The sequence below is a fragment of the Triplophysa dalaica genome, chromosome 13 (genome assembly GCF_015846415.1).
Source record: "Triplophysa dalaica isolate WHDGS20190420 chromosome 13, ASM1584641v1, whole genome shotgun sequence".
NCBI lineage: Eukaryota > Metazoa > Chordata > Actinopteri > Cypriniformes > Nemacheilidae > Triplophysa > Triplophysa dalaica.
This window is the reverse complement of record NC_079554.1, coordinates 14,648,945-14,675,305: the sequence shown is the minus strand read 5'-3', so window position 1 is coordinate 14,675,305 and position 26,361 is coordinate 14,648,945. Positions and strand designations below refer to the sequence as shown.

Below are 26,361 nucleotides of genomic sequence, written 5' to 3'. Positions count from 1 at the left end.
TGTAAAAATGTATGAAATGTAATGCAAAAATTTAATCAAAACAAATCCAGACACACAATGCCTGATAGTATCACTTTATGGAGAATAACCGAAGATACCGTCAATTTAATAAGAAATAATTAAATCTAACTTTTAGGATATCACCCTCATAAAGCTTACAAAAAAGGTTTCCCCTAAACAAACAAGTAAACACATACACACACTGAAGTTGTACCTGAGCAGGGGCTTCCATTCTTTATGTAGCCCCAGAGACTGATCCCTTTGACAGGCATGACCGTGTACGCTTATCCTCCCCTGAGCTCCACAAATACTCACTTTCCACACTCTTCTGCTCCAAACACACACACTGACACTCACCTCTTCCACACCACTGCACACGCGCTTCAAGCACACACACATCCCAATTAAAAGGTCCGCCTCACACAAGAAGAGGAGCCGGGGGGCGCAAAGAACCCGGACCACCGTGACCCCTGATAGGCAGGTTGCCAAGGAGATGGTGCCCCATCTGAAGAGGCTCACGGTTGCTAAGCAAGCAGTGGTTAAACATTTGGATGGCTGAAGTGGGTGATGGAGCTCGTAATGTAATTTGCGTCGAATACGGCAACAAAAGAGGAGTTAGTGATTTTGAGAGGGCTCTTCAGAGCGATGTGCAAGAACAATCAGTTCTCAAAAAAGGAAAGTGACAGTTTCGGAACCCGCAATAAATTGGGTTTCTGGATCCCAATTTAAACCATTGACCAAGCTTTCACCATCCTTATAGAAGCATTTTCCTATACAAAAACAATGGATAGTTAGGGTGCAGATTAAATTCTCTGACATGTGAAAAAACAGAAATCTCAAAGAACACTTCATCCACAACTTTGTTGTTTAAACAGCAGACTGATTAAACTGCTTTTTATTTTACTTTATTTTTCGTTTATTTTTTTCTGATTTGAGAAAGAAGAAACTAAACAGGAAACATAGACAAGTTTTTGGGAATCTAAAAGTGTTGCCACATGCTGAATGGCACCAGCTCTCAGTCATGATGGTCTGTGGTCTCATCATGGCCCGAGGCATCATGGGATGGTTCCACATTTCTTCTCATCACCACTGTGCCATCATTCATTTGTATGTGGTTTAAGGTGCTGTGTGTAATTCTTTGGAGGATCTATTGACAGAAAAGCGAATTTCGTAAAGAAGTTTTATCTTAGTCCTTAGAGAGCCTCTGTAGTGCTTTGAAAGGGAGGGGTGGAGTGAGCCGTTGGTTGTGATTTGCAATTTCATCATTAGATGCCGCTACATTTCATAAACTGGACCTTGGGGGGGGCATGATGATGATAGAATGAATTACAGTTTATGGGTCAGGTGTTACTTACACAAATGGGATGAAGGCCAAACAACTGTTCAAACCACATTACATAAACTACATCCAAGAGTATTTGGCCTCAGTGGTGACATGAGACTCTCAGACGCTGACATTCCTCTCTGTGTGTGTGTGTGTGTGAGATCTCAAGAGGATCAGTGACATGTCTGACCCCATGTTTTCACACAAAGGAATTCTGTGTGTAAGAGATAAAAAGGGAAAGACGCTCAGCGTTCCTGAAGAAACGAAAGGGGCCAGTTGTAGGGTACGCCGTGAGTTGAACCTCACCCCAACTCGAACCACCCAAAAGAAGCACAAGTCCCCTCTTTAAATTTCAAAGCGGAGTTTTATTTCAAGCAGCTCAAGAGCATAAAATTGAGATACAGGGTGTGGGCAGGAGGGATGTAAATATAGCCACATTTCTGCTCCAGAAACTGGACTGCGTTTCCCTGCCTATCCCAAATCGGTCCAGGGCCCACCCTGAATGAAGAGAATGTCATATAAAAGGGTCTCAAATTAGCTCAAAGCTCCATGTATAGCTCACATCCTTAATGTTAGTGAATGAATCGCTATTTCTAGGAGAAATACAGAAGGGAAGTAAGTTCTGGAACAGAGGTGAACTGAGAGATTAATAGCATCCAGCTACTATTAGACATAATTTGAGCCAATCTGTGGGATGGGTCCCTCTCTAGCAGGATCATGTGAAGGTTTTAAGGACAGCTAATTGTCTAAAAATAAAAATCCTACTAAAAATGTAAATTCGTAACTTAAAAAATTGTTTTCAAGTATGACATTTTTAATCTTGAATCCTTTTAGAAATGCAATTCTTATGGTACAAATTAACAAAGACATTACAAATATCAAAAACAATAGGCAACTTTAATTTTTATCCATTATCATTAACATTTTACTCATTAATCTTTAGCGCCTAATAAACTTAAAGTTTTTGTCTTTGTAAACCTCAGTCAACAATCTAGATAGTGTCCGTCTATTTATTCTGCCCTGCTTGTTCCACATAATTCAGAGGAACGTGTACAATTACAGAAACCTGTACGGACAGGAGTACTTTAAAATAACCATAATCTCTGATGGGTGCCAAGTGGGATAATATATCCTCATTACATAGAACATATGGAATCATTGCGGTCAGATCCACTCTGGACCAGTCCTCGCCCTTAAGATCACAACCTGTATCGTTCTCTGGTTCTCCAGTGGGATGGGGTTCCAGACCCACCCCAGCACCGCATGAAAGACAAACTGGGTGTGTTACCATATGGTTCTCAGAATGAAGGGGGATGGAGGAAAGAAAATAAGGAAGTTGCTCCTCTGGGTTCATTTGGAAGCAGCTACTGTTTGTAAAATTCTCACTGAAGTAATTATGTAAAAATCATTAATCATTTAACTGAGCTCAGATCAGCCTGAAGGGGATCTTTTAAAATGCTGTTAGTTGGCCGCATGCTTGCAGGAGGACTGAGGATAGCAGCATTTTCCTGCAGTTAACAGCATACGAACAAACACACACTTCTCAACACACTCTCCCAGACCAATTAGGACACATCGTTATGTTGTTAGTGAGAGCTTACAATAAACTCCCTTCACACACCCACCCACCCAAACATGCACACCCTCACACATACTCTTGCTCTAATATTTCAAAAAGATAAAGACAGGTCTCTGCATGTTTAAGGCAACTGAATTTTAGATTATCTAAGACTATTTAAAGCATTATGGAAACAAATTATCGACGATAGTTTAAGCAAAAATGTAAATTCTATCTATTTACTCACCATTAAGCTGTTTCAAAACTGTATTAAAATCTTTTGTTGTTTTAAACAAATGAATATATTTTGAAGAATGTGATATTTAGGGGAACACCCAAACAACACTGGGGCCCCACTGACCGAAAACCACTGACCCAAAATGTCAATATCTCCTTAAGTGTTCCACAGAAGAAAGAGTCAAGGTGGTTCATAATTTTGAGCTGAACTCTTCCTTCAAAGAATATCTACTAGTCTTTAAATGTTTAAAGAAAAAAAACTACTTAAACAACATCCACATGAAGACAAGCTCTTGGGCTAGAACAAAAAGATCAAAGATTTTAAAGAGACATTGAAATAAGAGTACGAAAAAGGGAGCGCAGAAGGAAGACTTAAAGCTTTTTCTTTTTCCATGCTGACATTTAAATCAGACAGTATAGACTATCAAATTACCTCCCTGTCAGAGGAGGACAAAGACTTCAGAAGCTTCAGGCTGGAGGTCCCAGCAGAGCAATGCTCCCGGAGGAACCGCAGCTCTGTATGGGCTGATTAACCCCAAACATTCCCCCTGACTCTCCAGCTTCAGAAACTACAGTGATCCCAAGAGAGGGGGCCAGGCTAAAGGCTAGCCTCAGAACGGCCATGGTGCTTTTTATTTGATGTTTAGCCACTCATTAGTGAAAATTAAAGATGAAGAGAGGAGAATCAGAGTGAGGAGGAGGAGAGATGGTGATAGGGAGGAGGAATCACAACCTGTGTGGTATCAGTGTTTGGGAGTAACTGGCTAGAAATAGCAACTCGCATATTAAGTTCAATGCTTTTGTCAGAAGCAGCATAGTACTATAGCTAAACCTTTTCCAGTTAGGAGGTTGGTAGTCCAAAAGTTAGCATGTAGAATGATAAAATACTTTCACAAGCATCAGTTTTCTGAAACTTTAAAGGTGTGTTCATATTTCTAGTTTGGTTCTTTTGGTCCGGACCAAAATATACAATTTAGTCCTGGTTGACTTAGCGTTCAGACTGGCATTTTAACGGCGAACCCTATCGAACCAAACAGCTTACATGTAAAGTCGCAACCTGATTGGACTGCTTTATGATTTACATTTTAAAATGGAACTTACAGGACATCCAAAACAATGCTGTGTGCACAGTTCTGCATGGGTTATAAATGCTCAGTGTGTGCCTGCGCATATTTTTAGTAAGCCGATAACTTGTGAAGACCTCATGAAGTGTTTAAAGCAATCAAAACTGCATCAGGAATTCCTCTGTTACATGCGCAAGGACATATCCATTAATTTAGAAATCTTTTCTATATTACCCATATTGTTATCACTTTCTGTTTTTGGTATGGTTCATATTTTAATCAAACTGCGTCAGAGCTCCTTTGAAAGCGGATCGAGACCCATTTTTTCAGCGGTTTCGGCCGCTTGTTTGGTGCGCAACACGGTTTGGGTGGCAGCGTTCACACTTACCCAAATAAACCGCACTAACAGAGCATTCGCACCAGAGTTTGTTTTAATCGAACCAAACATGGCATACTGTATTTGAACACACCCTTAGTCTCTGCATGGCTGACATATAAAAACATGTTTCTTATTCATTGTTTTGTACAAATATTACCAAACCTGTATGACTTTCTTTCTTTTGCAGAAAACAAAAGAAGATATTTTTATAAATGTTGGTAACCAAACAACACTGTTCCCAACTGACTTCTATTGTACGGACATTAAACCAATGAAGCGTTTCTCAAAATATCTTCTGTTGTGTTTTTACAGAGAAGTCATACACAGGGTTTTAAAGACATGAATAAATGAGTGAACGATGTCAGAATTTATATTTTTGGGTGAACTGTCCCATTACATTACAAGTACTTTCTAAATGGCTTTCCCATATAATACATTTTCACACAAACACAGCCCGAGACAACTACACTGTCCTTAGCACATGGAAGTTCCCAAGGCAGAATTCCACACATAGATGCACAAGTTTCACCAAAGGATCCTAAAGCGATTAACCAGGTGAAAGATGAGACAGGGCTCAATTCAAACCAAAACAAGAGCCACACCCAGAGAACCTGAACACTCGCTCACGACAGCAACAGTCTGTGAAGAGCTCCCAGTATCCTTCTCATAACATTTAAAACACTCCCTAATAGTGTTTGCATGTGGATTAAGTTTGTCGCACTGTAATGGAGGGTGAATGATACTCTCATCTGCTATTCTCATGTCTGTTGAGAGTTTCATTATACCGGATGATTAAAAAAACATTTAATGTTTCATGTGACAGCCCTGAATCAATCAAACAATGTCTTGTGCTGGAGCTATCATAAATAAACGAAGTGTTTCGGAAATGAAGCAACAATAGCGGTCAACACGCCCATACATTTTTACAGACATGCAATCATTGCCATTAAACAGGGTTGGGTGATACTGTAAAATAGAAACTTATAGCTCAATATAAAAAAATTGTACTGTCACTAAATATACAGGAAATTTTGTAGGGTATTTCATTTGGTGTAAATGGCTTTAATTCTCAGACAGACATCAGCCATAGATTCAAAACATTTATTGTAACAAAACAACTAAAACAATAAAAATGAATCTTGCAAAAAATTAACACAGTTAATATATTTTTTTGCTACTTGAAAACACACGTGAAGCACATGAAGACGCACATTAAATTTATCTTGATTTTCACAATGTTGCTTAGTTTTATAATGCTTAGTTTAATATAACACTCAATATCCATCATATCAATCACATCACACACACAGATGATTCATACACTGTGTTAAGTCAAATTTTCTATTAATCACTAAAGTTTCAGACACAAAAGATAAAAAAAAGATATTAACATGGTGCATATCCACTAGGATCAACACAGACTCTAGTATAATTTTATGTAAAGAAAGCTTTGAGGCTCTTTGAACAAAAACTACATTTTATGACTGGTAAATCCAAACCTGACTTGTCTTCCCAAATAAATCAATCAAACACATGTGTGGACAACTCAACCATCTCATACAAACCTCAAAAGAGAAAAGCTTTATGCCAGCTTTAACATCAAAGTTACCATCTGTCTTTCACACATGTTAGAGCACTCCTGTGACCAATGCACAAAAACATGACTATATAGAGACCTAAAGCTCTGCGAGCAATAACCACAAACCTTCTGCGAAAGTTCTCAACTTACCAAACATAAAGTCATATTTGGTTTCAGAGAACAAAAAAACGTAGGACAACCTTACACCACTCATAAAACAAGCCAGCAGCTTACTTCAATAAAAACATTTACAGTTAATAGACAAAAAATAATTTGACTTGAATTCAATTCTTCGCCTGCTAAAAATCAAGTCAAACCACCACAACTGTACAGACACATTTGGTTAGGTAGAAAAAACCTACCTGAACGATGTAAATCCCAATAAAATCAGACATGACAAAGCAACTCAACTGGATCTGAACTAGCATGAACAAATGCTAGCATGCTAAATGTAACTGCTTAGCAGACCCCACTCTTCAACATAGGTAACCCCCAAAACATCTTTTGCAACAGACGACTCTTAATCCCAAAAAAACTGAACACTAAACCTTTTGCTGAAAAACACAAAAAATACCCAAATAACTTTAACCTTTACTCTCCTTATCTAGTCCCATGCAAAGCATCCTGTGAATTGCAGTTTCAGCAATGGAACACTAAAACAACACAAATTGTTCATACAGAACCAACACAATGTATTAAAACGTCAAAAAAGCATAATAAAATATGACAAATTTATTTTACGTAAATTAAACTAGACAGACATACAGGTACCTGGTTTTTAAATGGTTAAACACATCTTATCTGCTTTACATGTTAGTGATCACATAATGATGTAATCCCATTATATCCACTAACCTGAGGACACAGAAACTAATCACAAAGGTAAAGTAATATGATGCGCTAATCCCCTGTTATCATGCTTCCAAAGCATCAAGGTTCATGTGCAAAGGATGCGAGTTTGTGAGGGACTTTCTTTGAATTTATGAGTGTTAAAGGTCTGTTTCTAGACAAAGGCCTGGAGGATGGAGACAGCAGTGCAAAGTGGATGGATCAGGCCTGTTCACTTCACTGCGGGTTTTTCCAGGTTCAAAATGAGGCGGAGATGGTGCCATCCTGATCTTGTATACACACAGTAAGGTCCACCGTACCTTTAAGTGGCTTAACCAAAGTGACTTTGAAATATTAGAAGTTCTAATAAAATTAGATGAAAATGACAATTATTAAGTTAAAGTTACTTTTATTCAACCAAACAGAAATGTTTTTTTAATCAAATACAGCTTTTTTATTATTTTCAACTAACTTTACAGTCCACAGTAGCCAACTGAATTTACCAGTCTTACTAAATGAGCAAAGCTCATAAACATCCTGCATTCACTGCGGTCCACTTTAATTGTTCAATGATCTCTTAAATTCGAGTGCATTCTTCTTGCGCTTGGTAATCCATCTTAAACATCAGAAAACATGATCAGTTGTGTCAGAGATTGAAAGGAACAAACAGCTCTATGTTCTGCGAGGCAGATGACGATGGAACAGTTTGATGTTTGCCCTGCAGCTGAACATATGAATGCTTTTTTTTTGTGTCACATACAGAACCTTGACATCAAAGGACTAGTGTAGTCTAATCTAGTTCTTGAAAGCATGGGATGGTGTTCTGTACAGTGGTACTACTATTTGACTACTATAGTTTATTGCATTGAAACATCATCATAGTTAAACGAAAATTCTCATGAAAATGAATGTACGTTTTTATTTGTCTGCTGTCAAGAATAAATTGTAGAATTATCTTATCCCCAAATTCCTTTCTGACCCTCCGTTTCAAGCCACACGCAGCTGCCGCACAAACCTAAAGGCAAAACCGACCCGACACACACAGACTCAGACAAAGACAAATAGAAGTGCAGGAATAACAAGAGAAAGCATACTTTTGTATTTTTAGCCTTTCACATCCCACAGGACTTAACCATGTCTGAAGGAAAAATGCTAACTCTCGAACCCTGCTCTGTGCAAATATGCTGAACAGACATAATGCTCAAACATATTTGACCGCCCACACCTCTCTACACAGAGTGTGTTTGTTCAGGAGGGACGAGATGTGATCCAGGGGTCCTGTGGTCGAGTGTGCATAAATGTTTTAATATCGTATTATTGCCTGTGTGGGTCCAAGCGGCCGGTCCTTCCTGCATAACATCCTCCAGTAAGGTGACAGCAAATGTATAAAGTGTTACATGCATGTGCAATACTGTGGGAAACAACCAGTGTGTGTGTGTCAGAAATGGAAAGACAGACGAGACACAGAACTGAACTACACTGTTTGATGATGGTCATCTTGCATTGTTTTTTAAATATGAACCTGATCTTCTCTTATCAGAAAACAGATAAAGATATATGGAACAGTGCATGTAACTAAACAGTTCTTGGACTCCATTGACTACCATAGCAGGAAAAATCGCTTTTTGAATGTATTTGTTGTGTTGAACACAGAAGAAGATATTTTGAAGAATATTGGAAAGCGAGTTCTGGGGCACTTTTGACCACCATTGTAATTTTTCCTACAATGGTAGTCAATGGTGGCCTAGAATTGTTTGGTTACATGCATTCTTCCAAATATCTTATCTGTGTTTATCAGAGCGAATACATTTTTACGCATTTGAAACAACTTGAGGAAGAGCAAATGATGACAGAATTGTTATTTTTGGGTGAACTGTTCCTTTAACATGCAGACAACAGTTCAAGTGCCAGAAGGATATTGTCACTTTAAATGTGCCTTAAATTTCTGTAATCATAAAATATTTAATGATCCTTCATATGAAGCGTTTAGAAACTGTTGAAACACATGGTCATTTTAAGTAGGTGATGTATTTTCAAACAGGTTTTTATAAATGATTTAAACTATGAACTTGTGAACTACTCCCAACTCCCTGGTGATCAGCCCTTAAAAAAGGCAAAAAAGCTTTACTGCTGTAAGAGCATTTCATGGTGAATAAAACGTGCTTGGGTCTGCATGGCATTTCCTTTGTAGAGACTGGTCACAGTGGGGCATGAGGCCCTGGTTTGGTTGCACACCACACACATATAAACAACACACAAAACACACAAGCACACACCACCACACACACTCCAACTATGTAATCCAAGTCATGTGAACATATGAAGTCTAATAGGAGAGTTCAGAGAGGACACAGAGAAGGAGCGAGGGGGGTGAAGGAGTCTGGAAGTGAAAAGGAATTGGAGAAGGAATGAGCATGGGGGTGGAGGAATGGCAGGAGAGATTGAGCGACAGATGGGGCCGGAAAAACCATGTTTATTTTTACTAAGTGGCGACAGCATCGCACAAGTCATCACTCCAGCGAGCAGGCGTTCAGACACAATGGGCTTTGTGTTGCTCTAAGAAAAAACCCAGCTCATCTGAAGAGCATCATGAACATACAAATGTTAAGTGTTTTCTTGTGAGGATGCTGAAGTAGGTTCTCTACGCAAAAAGTGGACGCAAAACTCACTAGGGGTTTAGATCCAGCCCGTAAATAAAGTAGAGCAGGATTTAACACCCATGTCTTTTACTATATGAAACATGAGATGACTGATATCAACAGGTGTAATGTCTGAGTTATATCAATGGGTGTGTGTTTATGTGGCGCCTCAGTTTCATGCCATGCCCAACATAGTTACTGTTGTGGTTGCTTTAGCATTTGTGTCCAACAACATTCACAAAACACTGAATTATCCCAAACGCCACCCAAACCTAATGCTTCCACTCCTGAAGTTATTCTTATTGCTAAGCTCATAGCACATGGGAGGGGCTTTTCAGGCTGGGAGGAACGCTAATGATCACTCCCTGTAAATGGGCTGCACCTTCGAGAGGAAAACCTATGACCTCAAACAAAAGGGAGGGTGTTTTCCATTCTAATCCAAAAACAGACATGATTAAGACTGATGCTGAGAGCTTCCGTCATTGCAGAGAGCTGAATGGTGAAGGATTCTTTCTGAGTGTATAAGAGCTGAAGAGGATTGAAGATACAGAGTCTATTTCTAGACAAAAACACAATGTAATGGACAAGATGAAAGCCAATTGAATGACAATGTCTTTCAAAGTTAGTTAATAAAGCACTTCAAAGTGAGCAGCGGGACGCGTGCAGTAAAATTGTAAAAAATACTGAGCAGAAATTCATTCTTTATAGTAGTGAATATTTATAAAGTGCTTTAAATTAACAATATTTTTGTGTTGGATTTATTACCTGCATAGTTTTATTTTTTTCGTTTATTGTTTGCAACTTTATATTTCATAATGAAAGCGGTTTTGTAGATTTTGCTAGAAATGAATTAAATCCATTCATTTTTTGAATTTATTTTACACTAAGATTTAATATCAAAATATTGAATTTATACAACATTTAGATATCTAGATATATATTTTTAAACAACTGCACATAACATGTATGTTGTGAAATTCATATTCATAATATAAATTGTAAATTCATATTCCTTGGTGATTTTGGTTTAACCAAAAATAAGATTTTGTCATAATTTATTCCTCATGTTGTTCAAAATATGTATTTGGCTCTTTCTTTAGTGAGACACAAAATGCTTTATATCCATACAATGAAAGTCAAATAGAGCCAATGCTGTTTGGTTATCAAAAAATGTTTTGTGTTCTGCAGAAGAAAGAAAGTTAAACAGGTTTGGAATGACACTGTGTTAAATAAAATAATGGAAGAATCTACATTTTGGGTAAACTATCCCTTTTAAATCACAGAGTGTAATTCCAAATATATTTGAGGTCAGAGAGGTTGCTCAAGCTTATTATGGAAAAACGTTATTTTACTTTTTGTCTTACACATGTTGTACTGAGTGATTTGAGGTGACACTGTCAGGGTCTAACCAGAAGAAATAATGCAGCATTTCAACAGAACACCAAAAATACAGCAGAACCTGCCAACACGAGAGGGTATTTACTGGAACAAGAACCAGCTGTCACTGTTAATTATGAAACAACCACAGGTTCGATCATGCAACATTGGCTTAAATTTCCCTTCAGGTCATCTTAGAAATTGAATTTGCATATAGTTAAGAGATTGTTTACACAGCCCGCACTTCCTAAAGCCAACGTTAACACTTTCCAAATGCCTCATAACAAAGCCAGATCATGACATCCATGTGACAACACATGTGACACTAAGCAATGACTTGAAAGGAACTTCATGTGTCCTTTTTTGGCCATCACTAAAGCAATAAATAGCCTCTTGCCACAAGATTGCTCCCTTTCAATTTATGTCCCTTCTCCAGCCCCTACATGAACGTGTACAGTATGTGGGCATATGCCAACATCTATGTGTGCACAAGCACACAACTTGTTTGATCTAATGCAGTGTGCAGGAAGAAAGGACTAAAAACACAAAGGTTATTGGATTAGGCCCGATTGCAAGGGCAACACAGCTTTCATCATTATCGTCACCATCAACAGTGTGTTACGCGACACAGCAGCCCCTCTGTCCTTCCCCGGGGCTTCTCTGGTGGAAAAACAAACCTGAGCCTACACACAGAGCTGGGGCACGTGGGCTGATACAAGCACAAAGCAAACACACGTCTTCATAGATCCAATCTGGAGTGCCCTCTGAGACAAACTGAAGCATCGTATGAGACAACTAAAGCTGGAAGAACCAATAAGAATGAAGTCCAAATGTTGGCACATGAGAAGCACATATCTTTGTGTATTTGAATCCGTGTACCCAGATGCCTAGGCTACGGAACAACATGTGTATATATGAGCGGAGTCTTCTTATAGCTCAGTAATGCCATCGACAATCCAGCTGGATTTAGGATGAGCAACGCACTACAGTCCATAAACAGAAATTGTGCATGGTACGTGATATTATAGTATGCCTAATAAAGGCTTCATAGGACGTGAGGCCAGTTGAAGGCGGATGAGATGGATCAGATCGCACTCGGGCAGGACCGGCTGGTGAGATCTGAGAGAATCCATCTAGAAAAACATCAAGGACAAAAAACACTGAATGGACCCACCCACATGCACACAAGTGGACCAGGCAATATATGAAAGGCACGGGCATCATAAAAGCATCTAACCAGAGAATGACAGTTTGAAAGGGTGAGGATCAGACAAAAAGGCTGTCGGATGAATATTTTGTGTGCACAAAAGATTGCAGGATAAAAACATTTACGAGATCCTGTTCAACGACATTTAGAAGAGATTTTTGCAGGAAATACTTTCAAAAGTATTATTGGGACTATCAATGGAACCAACCTGTCGCATTTACTCACCCTCAATGACAATACAAACCTCTTTGATTATCATTCTTCTGTGGATTACAAAAGGATGTATGACAATGTCTAAGCAGTTGACAGTAAATGGTTAATGCCCCATTTCCGTTTATGTTCCAGAACCAGAAGGGAAGGGAAGAAATAAGGCACATGTGGGTGAGCAAAGAGTAAATCACATAATTTTCCCCCTTTTGTTTAACCATTTATAAATCAGTACATTTTTTGTTTAATAAACTTTAGTAAAATATCCAGACCAGCCAGATGTCTTGTGTCACTGAGAATAAGCAGACAGATGTTTCTACTAAAATAGCTTAACCCTCGACCAGCCTCTATGCCAAGGGTCAACATAGAAGATGGTATTTCCTAATGCCAGCCCATAATGCCTGGCAAAACATTGAGGATTAAAGGCTGGCAGTCCATCAAAACCTGTTACATAATCACATCTTTTATCTTATTAAACTTATTCACATTCTTCCGCTTCTCAACGTGTGCGATTCTAAATCTTCCCTGTTTTTAATCTATCATACTTAACCTCCAGCCGTACAGAAGGGTGAGCGTGATTTTCACAACCACTGAAACATCTCAAACGTTCAACAGTACGTTCACTGGAAAAGCATCAGAAATTCTTGGTTCATAACAAAACAATGACAGGTTCCGTCAAGCAACTTTGGCTCGTTAATTTCCCTCAGGCTGATTTTAAAGTGGTTGGCAATGGTTACATAAAAATCATTAGAAACCCATGGTGTCACCGCCCTCTTCTTCTAAACTTTATTATAATAGACTGAACTCGACAAAACAGTCGCCTAAAACAAATTTACACTCTCCAAATTGCTCCATATGTGAAAGCATGGGTGTGAGTCTGAATTCTTTTTTAAGGAAGTACAATAATCGATGATCAATGTCGCAATGTTAGAATAATTCTTGCAATCTAACTTTTCTTTTCTGTCTTCTCTAGAACCTCATGAAGAACGCATGCCCTGAGTTTGGTCACCTAATAAAATCATAGAAGAAAAACATCAATGAAATCTCTGGCTGCACTATACCTTGCCCTCTAGACATGCTTTCCTAGCTGTGTCTGAACAAGGATACATATTTTAAAATGCTGGGTAGAGATGAACCATCACAACAGCAAGAAAATATATACTTTGTGACTGTTTTAAGCACCAAATTCTTAAACACACATCGGTTTTGTGCACTAAGCCGCTGTGACCATTAAAAACCGATTTAGGTTTTACCTAATTGTTGTATATAACATTAATGTTCTTTACTTAAGCCACTCATATATATGTAAGATGGTCTCATGCTGGGAAAAAATGTCAGTTTCCCAAATGTTAATCATACTTTCACATGTCCAGGCCTGGTGGTATATGTCTTTAATCCCTATGGCTTTTGCAGGCTTAAAATCCCAGCACTTATGTGGGTAAATTTCCTGTTTTGAAAGGATGAGAGAGGTATGAAAACATTTTAAATGGACACAAATGTTTGAGTTCAGAACCCTATTGCATTGCATGCTGGACAATTCAAAAGGTCTAGCAAAATTTGAGACAATCAGTCTACATTTTTTGAGGAAAATCAAATCTGGTAACAAACAATGATAAACAAATGTTTACTAAAAGTGAAAGCCAGTTAAACACAAGGTAGCAAAAACACATGAATGCGCTCAGATAACATAAAAGACACAACGCAGGTTTTCCTCAACACCACGTGTATCTTGCTTTTTGACAGCCGATGCACAATTGCGTGTCGCAACCAGGCAAAGCAGAAAGAAAACAGTCACTTCAAAGGCTTTCTCACCACTTGTGCCAAGCAGGGAAAGTACGGGAGGCCTCATGGGAAACACAATGTAACATGAAGTATAATAGATATTCAATGTATTCAATAAGGCTCAATGGCTTGTGTGCATCTGAGGCTGTATACTGAACTGAGTTTCTGTCAACGTAGGCACACTGAGAGTGTGTGTGAGAGTTGCACAAATCAGGGGCTTGCGGTCAGGAATTGAAAGAATAGTTTGCTGTTTTCCCAGGCCGAGTGCTGCAGGGGTCAAAGGTGACTATTTTCCCTGGGTCTGGCTTTGGGTTGGACTTGGACCCAGAAATCCCTTCTGAGTCCATGCATGCAAATCACATCGAACAAAGAGGGCTAATAAAAGAAAAAAAGTAGGAAAATAAACCCTATAAACCCCAGGCCGTTATAATTGCAATAACATTTTGTACTTTCTGTTTTTCCAACCATAAAATACCAGCCATGGCACTTAAATGTTTAATGCATGTACACACACACTAACACGAGTGGACAACAACAGCCACACCATCTTAATGAATCATAATTAGACCTCTGTGGATTGTAGTGTAAACACACACAACCAGAGAACACAGCAATCGCTTGATCTGTAAATAGTCTGGTGTGATCATTTACTCGCTGTTTTAGATAGTGAACTGGGGCACTATTGTTAGTCTGAACAACTCCACCCTCTTATCATATGCAAACCAAAGTCAAGCAGGAAACCTAGAACGGGCATAAGAACAGAGAAAAGGACCGACACGACACACGACATACCATACTGCATTTCCAAGACAGGCTAAATTTACAGCTCAGAAAGAGGTTTTAGAGAAGACAATTATGTCCCTCCGGCACAAACAGACATACTTTTTCCAAAATAAATTTTTGATTCATGTTGATCATGATAATTAAGCAATTTGGACTGGTAACCAACAAAAGGTTTTCAACAGTCCATGGCCACAATAGACTACCATAGTAGAAAAAACGACAATGGTAGTCAAATGTGCCCCAGAACTGTTTACTTTCCAACGTTCTTGAAAATATATTCTTTTGTGTTCAACAGAACAAAGAAATTTACAAAGACTTTTTTCCTTATATGGTAGTCAATGGTGGCCTTGAACTGTTTGATGACAAGAATTCTTCCAAATACCTTTCTCTGCGTTCATCAGATCAAAGAAATGTATACAGATTTGAAACAACTTTAGGGTGAGTAAATGAAGACAGAATTTTCATTTTTGGGTGAACTGCTCCTTTAATTGTGGTTATTAATGCAGTCTGAAGAAAGAAGAAAAATTCATGCCCCATCATGATAGTTATTCCTCTTTTAGGCCAACAATAAGTGCCACAAATACAAACTATGAAGTTGAACTTGAACCTTTAAGAAAAAAGTTCAATGCATTGCTTCTTCATTATGATATATGATGTTTTAATTAGATATATGTGACCCTAGGATCACAAAACCAGTCTTAGGGCCTGTATCCACCGAGGAGCTTTTAAGCAAATGAAAACGGCAGGACCTCGGCTGAAACCACCCGCTGCAAGCGCAGCGTTCTGCCCAAAGTTGAGCATTTTTCAACTCTGGGGACCCGGTTCGAACGCCGGCACTGATTGTGGGAAAAACGCACAGCACAAGCGCTGATCAAAAAGGTTTGCAATATTATGCAAATTATCAAAAGAAAAAAAATACATTGTATGGGGCAAAATTTACGATTTTCCTTTTATGCCAAAAATCATTAGGATATTAAGAAAAGATCATGTTCCATTAAGATATTTTGTTAATTTCCTACCTTAAATAAATAAAACTTTATTTTTGTGAGTGGATATTTAGATTTTTTTGCACTCTTAGATTCCTGAGTCCTATTCTTACAACTTATACATCAATATAAAGCCTATTTGTTCAGCTTCCAGATTATGTTAAAATCTCAATTTTAAAAAAAAATGACTCATAAGACTGGTTTTGTTGTCCACGGTCCCATATATGGATAACATAACAGGACTAATGTCCATATGTAGGGCTCAACGTATTAAAAGTAAGATAGGCTGAGAGTCCATTTGTGTAAAAAGAAACGTTTCTGATGCATATGAAACCATAGCCCATTCACGAACCAACTCAACAAAAGAGTGCCTGGGCATGGTTAAGCATTAGCAAAAATTGTAATGAGCCATAGTCTGAAACCATTAGCAGAATTGACGGGACATTAACAAACTAAGAACAAAAATCAATTCTGGTTATCCATATCTCTACTACTTTTTTACATCAACTATTTCCTATTATATAGTCTGTTTGTTTTATAGATTGTACAGTATATCTGAGTTTTGTAAAGAGGAAACATCTTATGTGTACAGAAAAAAAATGCAACCTGAATAAGGGTGTGGTGATAATCTGCATTCTCTAGTTTTCCCACAAAACTTGCCGCTCATCTGAAAACATCTGCTTCCACCTTGTTGAGATGTTTGGCATACTATCTTATAAATAAGTATCAAAAAGAATAAACTATTCAATGACGAAATAAAAATGATCCATTATGGCTCAAAAGGAGAACAGTGCTGTCTGTTGGTCAAACCCATAAACTGTGTGACTTTTATCATGTACATTACAGACCACCACAGTGAGTCATTAATCCTGTCTGTCTGTATAATGTGACATGTTGTTTAACTATTCCTCTCAAGGCCAGGACGTAACAGCTGATCCCTTTGGGAACTCTTATTTACCTACACTGATGATTCACGTCATAACCACTTAATACCTTTCTCACTGACGTTTCTCACAGAGGAAGTCTGGTGTGTCTGTTGAGCAAGTATCCGCATAATACCCCAGTGAAGGTGGGCTGTCTTTCATTGGAAAGCTGTAGGGGTTTTAATGGGCGCAGATGGTACGTTAAAACAGATCTATCACGTTTGACATGACTTCTGCCCTTTAGGAATATTGCCTTCTCTTCACCTCAAATCATTACAACAACAAAACGCCATGTGCTCGTCTCATCTTCACACTCGCCTTTTGTTTTGCGCATCCCGAATCAAACAAATTACACGGTTTCGGAGTTCGAGCGCACCCTTTGGAACTAACCAATACATTTATGATGTCATTACACATTCTGACGTAATCACCTCAGAAACAATACAGTGAATAATGCTTTATTGAATCGACGTTGTAAACTTACGTATTTTAACTTTTTGGGCATCAAGCTTGCGCGCGACGGTTTGCACCCTCTCCAGGCGCACTTGGATCCTCGTTGCCCTCTGCGAGACCAACCCCGCCTGAGTCTCAATTCCGAGGAATATTTCACTGGCATGTCGCGATAGATCAGACAGTTGATGCAAAATTCCGATGAGTGTGCGACAACATACTTCTTCCAGAGAATCAGACAAAACTGGATTGCGAACTCTGCGACCGTCCGGTGTGATGAAGGTCTTCTCGGAGGCTACGCTCACCCTCAACCTGCTCACCAGCTGAGGCTCAACGGTTCTCTGGGGGAAAGGCATTTTAAAGCCGATTTAAACGTAAAAGAACGACGGGATGACACGTTTTATTATCCAAACAGTGCGTTCCGAAAGTTTCCACAAGATAAAGTTCTGAAAAGAAAATGTCCCGCCATGATTTTAAAAGATGCAGAAGCAGTCCGGGACGTTAGCGATGGTGTCCGCTGATGCTTTTTGAAAGCACTGGGACGAGCCGAAAAAGTGAAGGGAAAGTACATGGGAAGACACGGAGAACAGATTTCCAACCACCTGTAGCGTCTGGAACTGGATTGGTTGCTCGACAAACAGCGCTGCGAGGAGAGGTTACCTGCTCGTGCTGCTTGGAAAACCCGGAATGGATTTCCACTTATTGGATGTTCGTTTGGCTGTCTGATAATGATACGTTCATATTTTTACATTTTCAGTTGTTTTATTTGACTTGTTTAATCAACAGCAATTAATTTAGTTTATTTTGCTTGTAGTTATTTAAATTTATATTTCCGGGTACAAATGTTGTTTTAAAATGCGATGTTTTATCCGCCCGTCTATAGCTCCCTCTTGTGGTTCAATGGAGTTGTACGTTTCTGAAAAAAAGATTTCTAGGGAGGATTAGATGAGCATTTTTGGTATTCGGCAGCAGTGTAAAGGAAGTTGACTATTGTTTGGTGTGGCAGTGAAACCAGCTGAAGCAGCATATCTGGATAGGAGCGATACTCATTTTCCTGTTAACATCCTGACTGTTGAAACTTCCTTTTCCATAGGAAAATCATAACCTGTGTTCTTGTAAGACTTCTATGATGAATGATTCTCATGCTCAGCTACTAAAGTAATTCCCATAGTTTGGTTCACACATTGTCTCATGTTATACAAATTCTAAAATATAAAATTTTCATTGCAATCACCATTACGATCATTAGGATTTAAAAAGTGGTTTTGTTGGGTCCTATCAGCCAGATCAGAAGCCAACACAGCAGAGACTCATTGCCGAAACCAATACAACTCCCATTGTAGTCATTAAATCCAATAGCATTCCTGTGAAAGCTTCTATTGTTCTTTAACAGGTAGTGCTGAGTCAGAGAAGAATCAGACCGACATACAGAGGAAAAGCAAGTTTAATCCATCAAATATACACTCCAAGACACTCATCCTCATATGCATACAGATCAGAGCACACAAGTGAAACCAATAAAAAAACACTTCTTCATGCCTTTATATTCAACATTTTCATATCAATTCCTTGGTTCATCTATTTTCCAGAATCTTCAACAATACCATGCCACATTTCACTATACGAAGGCCTGAAGTCAGCATTAAAAAAGAAAAATACATGGGAAAAACAGTCAGTAACTCTAACCAATGAACTGTACATGGTATATTAAATGATGCGGAATCATCACGGCTCTTTGACATAACACTTCGATCAATGGGCATATGCTATATTCATCATATAAGCACAGTGAAACAGCATCCGTGTTTGTTTACATAGGCGATGTTGGATCTCAGTTAAACAGCAGTGACCTGTTTTACACAGGTGTCTTTGATCCAATCATGAGAATAAAATTTAATTCAACAATTCAGCCAGTGATGAGTCCAATATTTGAAGATGAAATTATACTCTTTTAAAGCAATATAATGATAAAGAAAAATGCTTGTAAATTATTATCCAGAAAACACTGACCTGTCCAATAAATAACAGAAAAAAGTAGGCGAATCAAGAGATTCATATGCTGCTTTTGAAAGTTAGTATCAATTAGCTATACAAACACTTCATTATTAATATTTTAAATGAGAATAAGAGATGGTTGTTATTGTGATGGAGAACCAAGTGTAACAAATATAAATTTAAACCAATAAACATTTTATGTTTTGACATGGCTGTCTGTAACTATGAAGAAACTATGAAATCAAAAAAGGCAAGAATATTTTGCAGTGCCACAACATAAAAGGTCAATACTGCTGAACCATACTGACAACAGAAAATTACACAAAAGAACATTGACAACTTGAGACCATAGATTTGGGGCTCTGTGTAATCAAAAAAAATAAACGATCAAGATGTTACAGGACACACAAACACACGAAGGACCCTACCCTACCACAGAGATTAATAAATATTTATTAAATGTTTTAGACACAATCCATCGGTTTTAGAAAATGCTGAAAAATCTCCATTCATAAAGGCCTCCATCATGTAGTCCAGATACATTTCATCCAAAATTCCATCATGAGAAAGTCTTGTCCGTCTGTTATATAGGGGCAGCACTTGGGCGGGACGCACACTGATGCACTTCTGTCCTATGTGTTTGATAGGAGGATCTCGACTACATTTTTCATCAGGACACATACGTATTTGTCCTACTGGAGCACCTCTTTGGATGAAATTAGAAGATCAAGGCTGATGTAAGTCACACTAGTTATATAAGACAGTGATATCAACAAGCACTACATCATTTAGAGTGCAAAACAGAGGTGCCAAGTACATGACCCAATTCCTCATGAACTCAAACATCATGACACACATGACCACAAAGTTTGCATACACAACGAACAAGCTCATGTCGCATCTCTTCGTCCCTCCCCAAAGTACTGCACGTCCCGTACATTTCCTCACTTTTATCTTTCATTCCTGCTAAATTCCACACACACTCCTGTCCCACAGTCTTGCCTCCAGGCTTATCTGGTGTAGTATACTCTGTAGTAGACGGTTTTCGACCTCCAGAGGGAATAAGAGTTGTCGAACTTGAGCAAGTATATACCACGGCCGGGATACTGGTGACTCCCAGCGTACACCTCCTCATGGCAGTCCCGCCGGTACACCGGCACTATTTCATCCACCTGTGGTTTCCCAGCCTCTTTCTTAGCCTTCTCCTCCTCTGAATGGACCTCTCCTGTGTGGAAGAGATCAAAGCTTATAAATATTTAAAAGAAGAAAAAATGTTACAGTCATACCTTCAACGAAACATCAAATTTATCTTATTTAAACCAATAGCTAGCCACAATTAAGGAACCTATTTCTACACACATAATATCTAGAAATGTCTGACCTTCCTCATCCTCGTCTTCGTCACTAGACTCGCTGACATGCACGCTGACCGATGCATTTGTAGTGTCAGTCCATTCAAAGAAGACTCCAAATCCAATGTCGTAATAGTCAGTGGCAAACTCCCAGAAGAGATAGGAGCCCTCCTCGTGGGTGGGGACCCGGACGGTCACAACCTCCCCCCGGCCCACTGTGATGACAGAGTCCAAATCCTGACGGATCTTCTCTTTAAAGTCTTTGATCTGTGGTCGGGTCCACATAGAAGGGGCTGCTATTACAGGTGGAGAATCTATTCACCAAGAATAAGGAATACGAGTTACAACATGAAATTTGTATTTTTTTTATATATTCAAATTATCCAGTTATTGCTAAATACTGCAATATGCACATCTGCAATACTATAATTTTGCTTTGAATCATGCCGACCTAGATTTGTTAAGAAGACTATATTGATGAGAAACACTTTCTTTGGAATAAAATGTTTTGGATGAATCATGCATAAGACCAGCACAAGAAAAAATCTGATTTGATGTTTTCATCTCGCCTGTAGGTCCATTCTCAGTAACTTCATCTGCAGCCTCCAGATCTGGCTCTCGCTCGAAGCTGTCAGTCGTGGACTCTGCACGGCCGTTCAGTAGAGGTCCCTCCTCTCCAGCAGGGGGTGATGACACCTCACTGGCCTCTAATGTGGACAGCACTATCGCATCCTCCTGCTGTTTCTGCAAAGCAGCCTGAGTAAAGAAGACAGAAAGCTAGAACACAGTGGTCCATGTAAAGTGTCGCAAAATAGAACTGGCAAACCATTTCAACTAGCAAACATGGGCAAAAATCTAAAACACAAATAAGCATGGTGGTGCCCCGGGTAATGTAGTTAAAGGTTTTAAGGTCCTACTTTGGTTAATGGAGTTTCCAACAACAAGTTTATGAACATAGAAAGTGTAAAACACTTATTTTGTAATAATATGTAGTTATCTTACCCTACTTCTTGACTGACTCTCAAATGATTCGTTCCGCGACTCATCTGTCTAATTCCCTCCTTTCCGCTAGCCTAGCCTGCTGTGATTGGTCTACCGCAAATGAGGCTCACGAGCTACAGTGTTTGGGGGAGAAGAGTGAAGTTTTTGCGGGAAGTCCCAGCTAAACGTAGCCGGGGACTATATGTAGTGACGTAAATCCGCGGCGGTTCGCGAATCGGACTAGGGACGACTCGTTTGCGTGATTCAGAGTCGACTCCCTTTCTTTCCAAGCCAATAACTTTGTTATTCAATCACCTTCGGATTTACAACATTGCAGACTACTTTCCAACAAGGCAGCATTATACACTGCATGCAATGTAGTTTTCATGATCCCATGTTATGAACTCTTTAAATAAAACAAATACATAAACCAAATGAGTCTTAGTTCCAAAACACATATAATGATACCGGTTTGACAAAGGCTTGTACAAACAAGTGCGCAAGCAACAATAAGCAATCCTATGCTATAACACATAATAAAATGTATAATACACCCATCATATCATTATAATACCCCTGAAAAATAAATTTTGCCATATATCGCCATTAACACAAAGACAAGTGTTTGATAACGAGGTAATGCACATTAAGGTAAAATGTAAATTAATGCATTCTATGGTGCTTTAGATAAAAGCATTTACATAAATTTACACCATATGAATGTCTTTATACCAAGTGTCAATATCAAGTGGGAATACACTATGAGAAATTATACTAGGAGAGTGTAATGATCAAGATATGACATATTGCGATTCATATTGTAGAGCTATGGCAATTGTTTTAAGACATGATGTCTGCTTAATCATATTAGTGGAGCTACTAGCATGTGACCTGCACTAACACATATGGCCGCAGAAAAATATAGATAATTATTTTCAGTTTTTCCTAATTTACTATTTATTGGTATGTACTGTATTCCGGTAAAATTAAAATTTTTGTTTCATTCTGTGAACTGCAAACAATATTCCTCCCAGAAAATAAAAACAGAAAATACTGCAAAGAAAACAAATTCATATTCACTTTTAAGCAATACAACAATAATATTTGTACATGAGGAAAGTAATTTTGTTTTTATGTGATAACCTTGAGTTGCATCACAGTTCTCATGTGTCTTGTCATGCTTTCGGTGTTTCAAATTGCTGTAAGACAACTTAACTTTCAACAGACACTAAACTGGAATGGTCACAATATATCTAGAGATGCTTGTGAAATGAAAAGTTAAAATGGTCTCTTTTTTGAGCTTCTCCGGCTTCGTTCCAAGCTTTCCTAACTCCTTGAATGAAATTTTACGTTAAAATTCTGTTTTATCCTTCAGTAACAGACCTATATAACTTTTAACTGTTTCCATACAGAAGGTTTAATGAAACCTCCTTAAACAAAATAACAAATGTGAAAATTGTCTAAAAATGTTACAATGCTTTCATAATCGTGAAATTAGTAATGTGCTATCAATTTGCAAGCACAACGTATGGTTAAACACCCAGTCATAATCCCAATGAGTGAAACTGAAAACCAGCTACACTGACAATCTCAAAATTCAAGTTTTTACTTCCTCAAAGCGAAAAGCTACGGAGGAGACAAGAGTGTGTGTGACAGATTTCTCACCTGCTGCTGCGCGAGCTGCACTTGATACAGCTGCTGCATGTACTGCTGATAATGCTGCTCCTGCAGCTGCCGGATGAGGATGAGCTGCTGCTCCAGACTGTCGGGATACTGCTGCGCCGCATACTGCTGGAACTGCACAGCTGTCTGTGCATTCAGTGCAGCCATGATCTGCTGCCTGACACATCAGAGTGAAAGAAAGTGAGAAAGTATATCAGAAATGAATCAATGTAAACAGTCAAGTAAGGCCTCTTTCACCAGTGCGATGTATGATTCTAAGGCTTTTTATTTCCAAATCAAGTTTTGAATACAGTAAAACAACTAAAAAACTAAAATGATATGTTAATTTGGTATAAAACAGGTTTTAGTCTAGTTCTGGATTACTTAAAACTCAAACCTTAAAGCCCGGTTTCACAGACACAGCTTGGCTTAAACCAGGACTATGCCTTAGTTGAATTAAGATATTTATGTCGCTTTAATAAAAATGGCTGAAAAGAATACATTACTGGTGTGCATCTTGAGACAATGGCCCTGATATATTTGAAGATATTTCTGAGCAAGTTATATTCAGTTAAGACAGGTCACACATTCATTTTAGTCAAGGACTAGCCTTAAGCCTTGTCTGTGAAACAGGGTCTAAATCACTTACTTTTGCTGTTCAACTCGCAGTCTTTCTTCCTCAACCTGTCTCCTCTCCTCCTCTTCTCTCCTCAGCCTCTCCTCCTCCTCACGTCTACGCCTCTCCTCTTCCAGACGCTGTCGCTCACGCTCCTCTTCTTCTCTGCGTCGCTGCTCCTCTTCCTCTCGCCTGATCAGCAAGGTTAAGGGGTAAAAACAGAAAATCACATTTGAAACTGGGAAATCTGAATCAAAGAAGGAGACAGAAATCAATCTTGATCTGTTGGCCTGACCTCTTTCTCTCCAGCTCCTCCTTTTCGATCTTATGAGATGCGATGAAAGGTGCAAATAAATTGCAACATTTAATCAACAGCTTCACAAACTCCAGCATGGCCTCGTCCTTCTCCATGTTTCCCAAAGATGACCATTCTCTCCTGTATAAATGACACCTTTGTTATTGCACAAAACCCTTACACACTTGAGTTTAAACAGTAAGTTTTAATGATAAAAATAAAGCCACACTGAAAGGGCATATGGTTGAAATATTCACTTATTTCGAATCTCACCTCCCGCATGACAACACAACCAAATGGAAAACCAAAATTCTAAAGTACATTCATTTAATATGAATTTAAAACAGTTCATTATTGTCACAATAGAGGGACTAAAAAATATTAAAGACAAAATGTTCACGCTTACCTGCGGTCATTTCCCAGCACATCAAAAAAGCCCACCTCAGGCGAAGCGTCTGGGTTGTAAGGCCCTTGTAACACCTGCTTGTGTAGGGCAACCAGTCGAAGTTTCTCCTCATACGTCGGATGAAAAGCTTTGCCATCTTTCTCTGAGAAGAACATTGTAAAATCACATATGAAAAAATACAGCAAGCACTCATTACATAAGATGTTGGGAAATGTGATTCTAACCATCTGATAGTAGTAACATCATAAAAACTGTTAATATCGCAAAAAGATTAATTTGAGATTCAGAACGATGCCATTCACATTGGTGTTGAAATGTCCAATAGCTCTATTGATTTACTTTTCGACAAGAAAAAATAATACATATTGAAAGCAGCAGCTTCTGCTGCAACCTGAAACATCTTTATCAGGACATCAAGCGTGCAGCAACACTTATGAGCTGAAGCACTTAACACACTGAAGAGCTCATGATGGACACATAGATTTACTCACCAAACCAGATGCAAGAAAATCTAACTAAAGACTTGCAAAGAATAACTACGTTAATGGATAAATATTCCTATTGCTAAAACAGACCTAAATCTAAGGGAAACAGTTACTTAGTAGCTACAGGGGTTCTCCAATTAAACTAGTTTAAATCTTTCAGTAACCTTTCGTGTTGAGTTTAAGCCATCACATGACAGATGACACATAGCAGCAGAATCAAAACCTCTAGAGGTCCTCATTCATAACAACTGGGATGGCCTGACACAGACTCAAAAGATCTCATGATGGCAAAACTTCTCGAAAAAGCTCAATATATCCGGTGAAGCTAGAATCTTAATAAACGGAACATGATAAAGCAATCTGTGCATCTCATAAACCATAGCACCGAAGAGAGCAATGCAAAATGCATCCACGTGTTAAACTATAAGCAATATTGGTGTGTACAGTGAGTGACATAAGATACCTTTAAAAAATTTGAGCGCAAGACCATAGAGCTCCACTAAAGGAAAGCCCCATTTCTCGATCGTGTGGCTGCTTGTGTATTCGCCCTCCTCTTCATCGACGGCCCGGTTTATGGAGCTCTGCTCCGCCGACAGAGCAACAGACGTCTCGGCCTGTTCCTGCTCGCACTCGGAATCGGGACTCAAAGTCAATCCGTCGATAGAAACTTCGAGCCGGCTTGAATTTGCACTGTTGAGGTCGCCGCTCTGAACCTCTGTCGCCATCATGCTGAATGTCAGCTGAAGCAGCCACGTACCTACTTCCGTCCTGCTCTGCCGGAACTTCCGGCTGCATGACGTAGAACGTTCGCGTAAATCAAATGTGTTTACATTTAGTATTTTATTTATTTATTAATGATAACGATTTGTAACTTGAGATGCAAAGCTAGACATGGTTCATACCAGAGATGGTAGTGACGACTTAAAATAAATAAAATTTATAAGAAATGAAGATTCTGCTTGAAGTAATTTAGAATCTACATAGGGATGAACGTACTTGAATTGTTATGAAATAAAAAGTTTGTTGCTATTAGAGTGACAGAACCAAAATGTAAAAATGCTCGTTTAAAAAGAGTATTTCAGACAACACTTAAAAATAACTTACTATGATATAAAACAATATCTTACATTAATCCAGAGTGGTTTTTTTCAGAGAGCATTTAAAAGTAATGTATAGTAATTTAGGTAGGCTATAAAACAAACAGTAAATATTTTAAGCTTAATGCAACTACGAATTATGAAATAAT

At 38.6% G+C, this 26,361-nt stretch overlaps 2 protein-coding genes across 4 annotated transcripts in view; both read right to left on the bottom strand.

Annotated features, from left to right (window-relative positions):
* The window catches only part of nhsl1b (NHS-like 1b), a 75,815-nt gene extending 57,203 nt beyond the window's left edge, over positions 1 to 18,612 (bottom strand). For 2 of the 3 annotated variants that reach the window (XM_056763697.1, XM_056763698.1), the window contains exon 1: positions 17,358 to 18,612. In XM_056763697.1, coding sequence (XP_056619675.1) covers positions 17,358 to 17,679 — 322 coding nt within the window. In that variant the 5' untranslated portion in view covers positions 17,680 to 18,612. The remainder of the gene's footprint in view (positions 1 to 17,357) is intronic. The other variant, XM_056763700.1, reaches the window with a different exon arrangement.
* A 137-nt stretch (positions 18,613 to 18,749) lies between these two features.
* Positions 18,750 to 25,888, bottom strand: acbd3 (acyl-Coenzyme A binding domain containing 3). Its single transcript, XM_056763705.1, has 8 exons — positions 25,579 to 25,888; positions 24,631 to 24,772; positions 24,225 to 24,365; positions 23,963 to 24,121; positions 23,317 to 23,491; positions 21,240 to 21,426; positions 20,700 to 20,984; positions 18,750 to 20,543 (listed from the first exon to the last, which is right to left on the bottom strand). Exons 1-8 carry the CDS (start codon positions 25,841 to 25,843, stop codon positions 20,329 to 20,331), a joined length of 1,569 nt encoding a protein of 522 aa, XP_056619683.1. The 5' UTR covers positions 25,844 to 25,888; the 3' UTR covers positions 18,750 to 20,328.
* Positions 25,889 to 26,361: the final 473 nt, after the last annotated feature.